General features: G+C 42.0%; 1 protein-coding gene across 1 annotated transcript in view; it reads left to right on the forward strand.

The window, feature by feature from the left end:
• ADGRB1 (adhesion G protein-coupled receptor B1) overlaps positions 1-12124 on the forward strand; it is a 380456-nt gene that overhangs the window by 341735 nt on the left and 26597 nt on the right. The window contains exons 26-27 of the mRNA XM_087958904.1: positions 945-1116; positions 3172-3267. Coding sequence (XP_087815030.1) covers positions 945-1116; positions 3172-3267 — 268 coding nt within the window. The remainder of the gene's footprint in view (positions 1-944; positions 1117-3171; positions 3268-12124) is intronic.

Here is a 12124-nt window from a genome sequence, read left to right on the forward strand (position 1 = left end):
ACCAAAGAGGACATTTAAGATAATTGCCAGGAGACAAAAACATATGAAGAATGGTTGCAGGAATTGGATTTGGCTAGTGTAGAGAAAAGAAAAATACTAGGGGTGACATGATAGCAGTTCTCCAGTATTTGGGGGGTGGGAGCTGCCACGAAGAAGAGGGGGTCAACCTATTCTCCAAAGCACCAGAAGTCAGGACAAGAAAGAATGGAGGGAAACTAACCAAGGAGAGAAGCCACTTGGAGTTAAGGAGAAATGTCTTTAGGGAACAGCTTGCCTTCAGAAGTTGTAGCTGCTTCATCACTGGAGGTTTTTAAGAAGAGACTGGGCAGCCACCTATCTGAAATATCGTAGGGTCTCCTGCTTGATCAGGGGGCTGGACTAGAAGACCTCTAAGATTCCTCCCAGCTCTGTTCTGATTCTGAAAAATCAGCCAGATACATAGCAGCGGTGAAGTGAAAGTCCATCAAAAAGTGAAGACCCATCAAAGAGGTCAGGTTGATGTCCTACCTCTTTGTTGACATTTCCATCTCTCTCTCTCTCTCTCTCTCTCTCTCTCATTCTCTTTCTCTTCCCCTCTCTTCATCCATTCCTCCTAAGCCACCGGAAACAATCCCAGTGTTTCTTTTGTGTTTTTCTTCATTTTAAGACACACGAAAGTGGCACTAAGCATAGGTGTGGAATGCATTAGAGAAGGCCGAATGGGGAAAAAAAAAAAAGCCAGGTCACCTTGCTTTGTCGCTGCCTTCTCCGCTATCTTGTAATTCTCTTGGATTGTAGCTTGGAAGCATTTGAAGCCATTCTGCCTGTGTCTCACGTTATTACTCCCCCTTGGAGAGTCTGGTGGGCCTCCCTCAAGTGAGTGAAAGCAGCATGAAGAGTTTGGTCGGTCCAGAAGCTAAGAGATCTCTCTTTCTCCTTTTTTTTTTTTCCCTTCCCCTTCCCAGGGCATCCCTCTGGAGCTCCTGTGTAGTCCTACCTCTGCTGGCCCTCACCTGGATGTCGGCTGTGCTATCCATCACCGACCGTCGTTCGGCCCTCTTCCAGATCCTGTTTGCAGTGTTTGATTCCTTGGAGGGCTTCGTCATTGTAATGGTCCACTGCATTCTGAGAAGAGAGGTGGGCCTTTGAGCATGGATGAGGGCAGGACATCTGTTGGGTCTTTAGAAGGACAGGTTCTTACACTGGTGGAAATTGGAGGAAGTGGCTGGATGGAAGACAATGTTGTCTTCTACATAAGAATCTCATTCCCTTCCATCTTTCAGTTTTGTGGAGATGGTCCACGTTTGATGGTCAAGGGACACATTTAACATTTGGGAGAGGCGGGCAACCATAAATTAAATAATGTGGACAGGAATGGATCATTTAAACCAGTGTTTCTCAACTTTGGCAATTTTGAAGTCCACATGTACTTGAAATTTCCTGGAACGTAAACAACTAATGCCAAACCGGTGCCACCAAATTCAATGATTTACTCCAGGTTATAATAACTCCCCTCCCCCCCCCAATTTAGCACAACCAGATATGTTGGATTTGTCACCAGCATGTATTAACACTATTTTAAATATTTATACCATACCGCTAAAGAAAGAAAGAAAGAAAGAAAGAAAGAAAGAAAGAAAGAAAGAAAGAAAGAAAGAAAGAGACAGCCAGTATAGATGTGTGTGTGTGTGTGAGAGAGAGAGAAACAGATATTGTAGATGGATGGATTGATGGATGGGTGGATGATGGATGAATGGGTGGATTAATAGATAGATATACAATAGATACACAATGAATATATATTACCGTATATACTCGGGTATAAGTCAACCCGAATATAAGCCGAGGCACCTAATTTTATACAAAAAACTGGGAAAACTTATTGACTCGAGTATAAGCCGAGGGTGGGAAATGCAGCAGCTACTGGTAAATTTCAAAATAAAAATAATTAATTTGGGAAACGATCTCACTATCTCACGTCGCCTCGGAAGGGAAAGGCAAAGCGCTTTTTGCCTTTCCCTTCCGGCTGGGGCTGTTGGGAGTCGCTGCCGCCTGCCTTTCCCTTCCCGGCTGGGGCTGTTGGGAGTCGCTGCCGCCGGCGCGGCCCAGTCCCGCCGCTCGGGAAGGGAAAGGCAAAGTGCTTTTGCCTTTCCCTTCCGGCTGGGGCTGTTGGGAGTCGCTGCCGCCGGCGCGGCCCCCCAGCCGCCTCGGGAAGGGAAAGGCAAAGTGCTTTTGCCTTTCCCTTCCGGATGGGGCTGTTGGGAGTCGCTGCCGCCGGCGCGGCCCAGTCCCGCCGCTCGGGAAGGAAAGGCAAAGTGCTTTTTGCCTTCCCTTCCCGGATGGGGCTGTTGGGAGTCGCTGCCGCCGGCGCTGCCCCAGTCCCGCCGCTCGGGAAGGGAAAGGCAAAGTGCTTTTGCCTTTCCCTTCCCGGATGGGGCTGTTGGGAGTCGCTGCCGCCGGCGCGGCCCAGTCCCGCCGCCTGGGAAGGGAAGGCAAAGTGCTTTTTGCCTTTCCCTTCCCGGATGGGGCTGTTGGGAGTCGCTGCCGCCGGCGCGGACTCCCAACAGCCCCATCCGGGAAGGAAAGCAAAGCGCTTTGCCTTCCCTTCCCGAGGCGGCGGGACTGGGCCGCGCCGGCAGCAGCGACTCCACACCATATTTTTTTCAGAGGGAATCTGACTCGAGTATAAGCGAGGGGGATTTTTTCAGCACAAAAATGGGCTGAAAAACTCGACTTATACTCGAGTATATCGGTATATCTATAAATATCAGAGATGCATAAATATAAGCAGATCCATCTTGTGTAATTCAGTATATTGTAAACCATCCTTGGAAAATTCCATGTTGATGGCCTTCAGACACCTTTTAAAAATCCAATAATAAATAAAAGTATTTTATGTGCCTTAAAAAATGAAACCTGATTCAGTTGTGTTGATGTTCCTGATGATGATGATGATCAAGAAAAGTTCAGCAAGGAGGAAAATTCACTCCCATTTTAGCCGCCAGTTCTAGTGCTTAACTAATCTCAGCTGTGATTATGAACTTTTCCTTACAGTTCCGTTAATGGCTGATTTTAATGGCTGTGCAATTGCCTGAAAACCGACGCTCATTAGCAACCTATCCCATATTTTATGCAGCGCAAGACTTGAAATTGATTCTGCCTAATGGCACAACCTTTTTTTTTTTCCCCTAGGTGCAAGATGCTATTAAATGCCGAGTCGTGGACCGTCAAGAAGAAGCCAATGGAGATTCTGGAGGATCGTTCCAGAATGGACATGCCCAGCTTATGGTAAGTGGGGAAAAAATGCCTTGTAGGAGAGGACAGATGTAGCTTTTATGGCTCCGGTGAACCCAAGATGGCACATACCAACGTGGCGCATACAGGCTGGGAATGTTTGGAGGTTAAAACATATGAAGAACAGTTGTAGGAACTTGGCATGTCTTGTCTAACAAAGAGAAGGACTAAGGGTGCAGTAGAAAAACCTGGCCCGTAGAATCACCAAGAATTGGACACAACTGAATGGATATCATCATCATCATCATTATCATCATCATCATCATCAATCATAATCAAACAGTCTCCCAATATTTGAGGAGCTTCCCCAAAGAAAAGGGCATTATCTCTTCTCCAGAGCACATGAGGGCAAGACAAGAAACTATGGATGGAAACCTATCAAAGAAAGAATTCAATTTCCTGACATTGAGAACAATTAATCGGTGGAAGGAGTTGTAGGTGTTCTATCCCTGGAGGTTTTTAAGAAGATATTGGACACCCATTTGTCTCAAATGGAACAGGGTCTCCTGCTCAAACAAAGGGCTGGACTAGAAGACCTCCAAAGTTCCTTCCAATTCTGTTATTCTATGTTCTATTGGGAAACCACCATACTTTTAACTTGTCCCAGTTGCCAATCATCATAAAATGTGTTTGATTGGGTTTTATTGCCATTATACAAACCCATCAGAAGACTTAAAGTAAGTCAAGATGACAAGAACATAAAATGCTTCCTCAGGACCACAAGTTCATCTAGGCCATGATTATACCATGGCAAGTAGCCATTTTCAGGAAATTCTTAAAACAAGACAGAACAGTGATCATTCTCATCCATGGCTGGTCCCCAGTTCTACATGACAGGTATCACCATCATAAATGTATTTAATCCTTTCTAAAGATCATCTGAATTGGTGTTCAGATGTTATTGCAATCTACAGGTTTCAGATTTCCTGGGTACCGATAACAGCCATTGATTAATGTATGTCCCGGTCCACCCTGATTTCCAGATAGGATGTACAAAAGCTACCCGATGCTTTTTGTTAGTGCCAATATTTCCCAAGTGCTTTCTTCAAGCCATCTTCTCCAGAACTGTTGGATGGCACCTGGTCATTGACCATGCTAACTCAGGGTGCTGGGAGTCATGGCCCATTGTATCTGGAGGGTACTCCTTGGAGAAAGACTACATCAGTGGAATTTAAATAACCTAAGGCTGTGTCTAATAGGAGGCCATCTGCATGGATCTTCTGCAACGTTGAGTCCATTGTCCTCACTTGCTTTGATGGTCTCGCTTTGCTTCTTCCTTTTTTCTAATCCCAGCTGCTTTTGTAAGACTCGGCTTTTCATAACATTTAAACCCTGATTGAGAAGAGGGTTTTGTTATGTCTGGAGCGTGGGCGCAAGGAACGGAGACGAGGCATCGGGTAGTGACTCAACTCTTTATTAGTGACTTCAGAACAGAGCAAAATACTTGGGCAGCAGCAGCCCTTTTATAGGGCTGGCTGCTGTCACAACAGCCAATGCTTTTTGAGTTTGCCGTGCTGGGAACGGCCAATCAGCGGCGCCCGTTAACAGCCAATTAGATCGGCCAGAATTGACCAATCAGGATCCGCTGCTCACGGGCCAATCAGAAGTGCAGGATTACGAACCTGCCGTAGAAGTAAAACTATTAGGATTTTAAAACAGTGTGTTTGCTTAGTCCGTAACAGGTTTATCACTCAAGATCTTTTCTCCCAATTTTCCGGGAGAAGCAATGAGGGGGAATCCATTTCCCCCCAAAGACAAACTTTAAGCTTCTCCCCTTAACTTTGTTTAGTAAGATGAAAAGACACAACCGATGTGCTCTAATGCAGGGGTCCCCAGCCGCCGGTCCACGGACCAGTACCGGGCCGTGGAACAAGTCTTACTGGGCCGCTGGTTGCTGGGCCCGCCATCTTTTTGGTAAAGTGCTTCCGGTGAGCTTTTCCGGTAGAAAGCTCACCGGAAGCACTTTTTATCAAAAAGATGGCGGCTACGCTCGTGAGCTTTTCCGGTAGAAAGCCATTTCTACCCGAAAAAGCTCACCGAGGCTGGCGCCGCCATCTTTTGACGAAAAGTGCTTCCGTGAGGTCACCGGAAGCACTTTTCATCAAAAAGATGGCGGCGCCCAGTGATGCTGGTACCGGGCCGCGGGCCCAGCTGATGCCGGTACCGGGCCGCGGCATCAAAAAGGTTGGGGATCACTGCTCTAATGGCCTTCATGGCAAGGATCCAGGTTACCTTAGGGCAGTGGTGGGATTCAAAAAAATTTTACTACTGGTTCTGTGGGTGTCGTTTGGTGGGCATGATGGAGAAGGATTGTTAGGTATAACATTGATACCAAATATGGTTTGGGTGAATAAATATATAAAACTTAGATATCATGGTTTAAGTGCTTATCACTTTAAGCACAATGCAGCAGGCAATTAGCCGATTAAGGGTGCGGTTAGAAGTTACAATATAAGGAAGCATTAGAAGCTGGAAAGCTTGCTGTCTGTTACTGGCTGTAACTGTGGCTGTAACTGTTACTGTGTGCTGCTGCGACTAACTGAGATTACTGACTGTGAGTGCCTGTGACTGAACTGTTATTGTTTGCTACTGTTTGCTGAATATCCAGCGTTTGTTTCTCTGGAGAGTGAAACCGGAGGAGGAGAAGATATCTTTATCGGCTGATAAAGATATTGCAAGGACTCTTAACTTGGACTATACTAGTGAGTCTTACTGGATGGAAATACTGTGAATGACTTAATGGACTGAATGACAATGCTTAAACTCTAACTGGATTAAAAACTATTTAAACTACAAACAGTGTTTGTGTTCAGTGTGTGTATACTCTGGGGCCCTTCCACTCTCGTTTGGCTTCCTGGCTTGACTACTGCTGCAATACTCTTCTAGGGGTTAATCCCCAAAAACCTAACAATGGTTATGGGCCCAGCAGCATAGTTTAACTAACCAGGATATAGCAGAGAGAGTTGGTGTGAGTTGCACATTACTGTATAAACAAACTGTTTTAATTAGTTTAAAATAGTCAAAATATCTGAAGAGTAATGGCACAAGTAAATTTGTCACAACTGTCCATGATATCCAGGCTGGATGGAACAAACTATGTTTCATGGTCAATGAAATGTAGTTTACTTCTACGCAGAGAAGGTTTGTGGGACATTATAGCAAACCCACCAGATGTGAGTAGCTGGGATCCTGCTAATGATGATGATAAAGAAAAGTTACAAGACTTTAAACTGAAGAATGAGCAGGCTTTATGCATCATAGGACTGACTCTCTGTGATCAGCAGCTTGTCCATATTCGTGGAGAAGAAAATGCTGCAAACTGCTGGGAGAACCTCAGGAAGATTTATGTTCGGGACAGTGTAGGAGCACATATAAATCTTACACGGAAGCTTTTTCGAACGCATCTTCAGAGGAATGGAGATATGTTAGTTCATTTAAACTGTATGAAGAGCATTTTTCAAGATTTGCAAGAAAAAGAGCTTATATTTAATGAACTGCAACAAGTCTACATAATATTATCTTCATTAGATCAAAGCTATGATGACTATGTTACTTCGTTAGAGGTATTGCCAAAAGAAAGCCTCTCATTAACCGAGATTACAGGCAGGCTACTAGAAGAAGCCAGAAGAAGGCGTGAGCGTGACGAGCTGAGAGAAGATAAGAAAGAAGAGAAATTATCTTCAAAGCTTGAAAGAAACCAGATTAGCAAAGTAAAGCACCTGGAAGAAGAGAATTTATCTTCAACAGCATACACAATTAAAAAGTGTTTTAATTGTGGAGGCAGAGGACATTTGGCAAGGTTCTGCAAAAAGAGAAAAAGCCAGAATGTAAAAAAGCCAAAGAAAGCATATGAACTAGCCACGTTTAGCAACTCTGATGTGAAGAATAATTTATGGGTGGTTGACAGTGGCGCATCCCACTGCATCACAAGAGATAAGACAAAATTTATAAAAATGTCTACAAGTTCTCAACATATATCACTTGCCAACGGCTGGAACCTGAAAGCGAAAGGTCAAGGTTTTGCACGTTGTCCGTACATAAACCAGGATATAAAAATGTTGTATGTACCGCAACTAAAGTTTAATTTGCTTTCAGTAAGGGTATTAGATAAATTAGGTTATGTAATTACTTTTAAGGATAATAATTGCATAATTGAAAAAGATAACAAAAGGGTAACTGCAGCTTTAAATGGAACATTATATGTCTTAGATAATAGTAAGAAAGGGGAGGCACAAACTGTATTTAATAATATAAAGCCTCATGATGAATGTATCCATTTATTGCATAGGCGTTTGGGGCATGTAAATTTTAAAATGCTAAAACGTACAGTTGAGTTATCTGAAGGAATAAGGTTAAAACCTTGTGATAAATATTTACGTTGTAATGTTTGCTGTGAAGATAAGAGCAAGGTATTGCCTGCAAATAGGCTAAATGGTTTCAAAACAAAAGAACCTTTAGAAGTAGTATTTGCAGACATAATAGGTCCAAAGAAACCCAGTATGGGGGTGCTAGATATATACTGAGCATTATGGACCATTATTCTAGATATGGGTTTTGCTATTTAATGAAAAGCAAAACTGAAACATATCAACATTTTTTCAATTGGCTTAGGTTTGCTGAAAGAAAGTCTAAACGGCAACTGATAACCCTGGTGACAGATAATGGCACGGAATTTATTAATAACAAATTCCAGAACAGACTTAAGGTAGCTGGAATAGAGCATAAGAAGTCTGCTCCATACAGGCCAGAACATAACGCTTTTATTGAAAGAAGAGGCCAAACACTACAGGCAATGGTTAGAACAATGTTAAATGATTCTGGGTTACCTGATTCTTTGTGGGGGGAGGCTACAATGTGTGCTAATAACATATTGAACAACGTTGTTAATACAACAACAGGTGAAATTCCATTCACCAGATGGCATGGCAGGAAACCTGACCTAAGTTACCTGCACACATTTGGTGCACCAGCATGGGTGCATATTCCTGCACAAATCAGAAAAAAAGGGCAACATAGAGCTAAAAGATTTTTCTTCGTTGGTTATCAGGCAAACCATAGGGCATATAGATTTTGGGAGAAAGGCACATCTAAAGTGTTATGTAGTGCTAGTGCCCAATTTCTAGAACATGAAGGATGGGAGAAATTAGAACAGGATGCCAATAAAGATGTAATTATTGAATCCTATAGAAATCCCATTAGTTATCCCTGTAACTTTAAAAAATAAAGTAAAGAGACAAATACAGGATGAAATAGTGCCCATAAAGGAAGAAACAGATTCAATAGCTGAACAGGATGAGGAAGATGAACAGGTAGTAGTTCAACAAAGTCCTCCTGTAAGCCCAGTAATTCCCAGAAGAACTACACGTATATCTAGACCGCCTGATAGGTACCAGGCTAACACAGTGTGCCAGATTAATCAAGTTCCTAATTCTGTAGAAGAAATTAAAAAGTATCCTAATAAAGAAAAAGAAAGATGGTATGCAGCAATGAATAAGGAACTGAATTCATTAAGAGATATGAAGGTGTATGAAAATGCCAAATTACCTGTAGGAAAGAAATCCATTGGCTGCAAATGGATATTTAAGGTAAAAACAGATAAGGATGGTAATTTAATCCATAAGGCAAGGTTAGTAGCCCAAGGTTTTAGGCAGAATGCTAATGACTATGATGAGGTGTTTGCACCTAGTCTTAAGGCAGCAACCTTGAGAGCAGCTTTAGTGTGGGCAGCTAGTAAAAACTATATAGTTAACCATTTAGATGTGGAAACTGCTTACTTGCACGCCCCATTAAAACATATTATTTATATGAAAAAACCTGTTGGTATTAAAAGTGAAAGTAAGGATAATAATGATTGTTGGTTGTTAAAGAAAAGTCTCTATGGTCTAAAACAATCAGGCTATGAATGGAACCAGTATATTGTAAAGGAACTAGACAATATAGGATTTAAAGCTGGTTTAGCCGATCCATGTCTGTTTAAGAGGGAGACAAATGGGAAAGTATCATTATTATTACTATTCACAGATGATATTGCTTTGATAACTGAAACTAATGATGAAGCAAATAAAATAATAACATCATTAGGAAAGAGAATAAAGATCAAGCAATTAGGGGAGATAAAGAAGTATCTCGGTTTGAATATAAAGAAAACACGAAAAGGTTTTAAGATATCTCAGGAAGATAAGATAAGCAAATTGCTAAAAGATTACAAGATGGAGCTTTGTAAGCCAGCTAAGACTCCAATGAGTCAGGAGTTTAGCAACACTGATGTACAAAGCCCTGAGCAATCTTTAATAGGTAGTTTGAGTTATATTAGTAATTGGTCTAGACCAGATATATCGTACTGCGTGAATCAGTTGGCTAGATTCAATTCTGCACCATGTGAAGACACTGGAATGCAGCTAAGAGGATATTAAGATATCTTAAAAAGACAATGAATTATTCATTGTATTTAGAACCAAAGGGTGATTTAATTTTGTGTGCATATGCAGATGCTAGTTTTGCATCAGAAAGAGACACTAGAAAGTCGACTTCAGGAACAGCCATAATGCTGGGTAAGACATTAATAGGCTGGAAGTCAATAAGACAACAGCATATAAGTTTGTCTACTATGGAGGCAGAATTCTCCTGTTTATCATTGTTATGTACAGAATTAATAATGTATAAACAAATGTTAATTGATATAGGTATAACAGTAGATTATCCTATAATTATACATGAAGATAATCAGGCAGCAATTCAAATGGCCACAAATATTGGAGTAAAAACAAGAAGCAAGCATACAGATCTAAGATACCTAAATGTGAGACAATCTGTAAGAAGTAAGATGATTCAGCTAGAGTACTGTATGTCGGAGGACAATTTAGCTGATAATTTTACTAAAGCCCAAGGTGCCAGTAAGCACCAGGAGTGTTGTGAAAAATATGGGATAAGATTGTAAAGGTATTATATATTTATTTCACCCAAAAGGGGAGTATGTTAGGTATAACATTGATACCAAATATGGTTTGGGTGAATAAATATATAAAACTTAGATATCATGGTTTAAGTGCTTATCACTTTAAGCACAATGCAGCAGGCAATTAGCCGATTAAGGGTGCGGTTAGAAGTTACAATATAAGGAAGCATTAGAAGCTGGAAAGCTTACTGTCTCTGGCTGTAACTGTGGCTGTAACTGTTACTGTGTGCTGCTGCGACTAACTGAGATTACTGACTGTGAGTGCCTGTGACTGAACTGTTATTGTTTGCTACTGTTTGCTGAATATCCAGCGTTTGTTTCTCTGGAGAGTGAAACCGGAGGAGGAGAAGATATCTTTATCGGCTGATAAAGATATTGCAAGGACTCTTAACTTGGACTATACTAGTGAGTCTTACTGGATGGAAATACTGTGAATGACTTAATGGACTGAATGACAATGCTTAAACTCTAACTGGATTAAAAACTATTTAAACTACAAACAGTGTTTGTGTTCAGTGTGTGTATACTCTGGGGCCCTTCCACTCTCGTTTGGCTTCCTGGCTTGACTACTGCTGCAATACTCTTCTAGGGGTTAATCCCCAAAAACCTAACAAGGATACTGTAAAATCTCCATTCCTAACCCACTCCAGGGGGAAGATTACTGCAAAATCCCATTCCCTCCCCACCCCACTAACCTGCTTTCCAGCTCCGTTCCCCTGTGCAGGGCAATCAAAGAAGACCCAGCTGATCAGCTGGGACTCAATTGGAGGCAGAGAATAGATGGGGGCAGGGCCAGTCAGAAGTGGGGTTTGCTGGTTCTCCGAATTACTCAAAATTTCCACTACCGGTTCTCCAGAACTGTTTAGAACTGGCTGAATACCACCTCTGCCTGAGGGTCCATCTCATCCCGCTGGGATTGGCCTGCCCCACCTGTCTGGTGAGGGGGGCATGCTGTGGGCCCCATGGACCAGGGAATTCAAGCTAGTGGGATCTAGGAGAAAAGATCTTCTCGGCCATTCCTCAGGGACATCTTATCTCCTGGAGTGAGATCAACTCCAACCCTCTGATCTTTTGTAAGAGCCTGAAAACCAGGTTCTGCCGATTGACTTGGGGATCAATGGAGGATTTTCACATGGGGGGGGTGGTTGATCGTTTAATAACAGATCCCACCTCCCCTCCCCTTGCTCAGACCATTCCCTCCCTTCCCATCTTTTAGCTACTCTATTTTGTATTTTTACAATTTTGTAGTACAGGTAGTTTTTCATTTACAAAAGTTTGTTTAGCGACTGTTCGAAGTTACAGTTACACTGAAAAATGGACCTATCTCTGTTTTTCCTATTTACGACCGTTCACATGATCAGAATTCACACCCTTGGCAACTGACTTATGTTCATGACGGTTGCAGTGTCCTGGGGGGTCATGAAAAATGACCATTTGGAGTTGCAAAACTCCTAAGTCTCATATACATAACTGTTGCAACCGGATATATTTACAGGTAGTCCTTGATTTATTGAGCCCAATATTTCTGTTGCTGAGCAAGACAGTTGTTAAAAGAGCATTGCCCCATTTTAAGACCTGCCTCACTGCCATTGTTAAGCAGTTGTTAAGTTAGAAACATGGTTGTGAAGTGAATCTGGCTTCCCCATTGAATTTGCTTATCAGAAGTTTGCAGAAACTAATAGAATAGAATAGAATAGAATAGAATAGAATAGAATAGAATAGAATAGAATAGAATAGAATAGAATATTCTTTATTGGCCAAGTGTGATTGGACACCCAAGGAATTTGTCTTGGTGCAAATGCTCTCAGTGTAAATAAAAGAAAAGATACATTCGTCAAGAGTCAAGAATCATAACATACAACACTTAATAATAGTCATAAGGTACAATAAGCAATC

The sequence above is a fragment of the Notechis scutatus genome, chromosome 3, assembly GCF_049901735.1.
Source record: "Notechis scutatus isolate UNSWTSFEM ecotype Mainland chromosome 3, rNotScu1.2, whole genome shotgun sequence".
Classification (NCBI taxonomy): Eukaryota; Metazoa; Chordata; class Lepidosauria; order Squamata; family Elapidae; genus Notechis; species Notechis scutatus.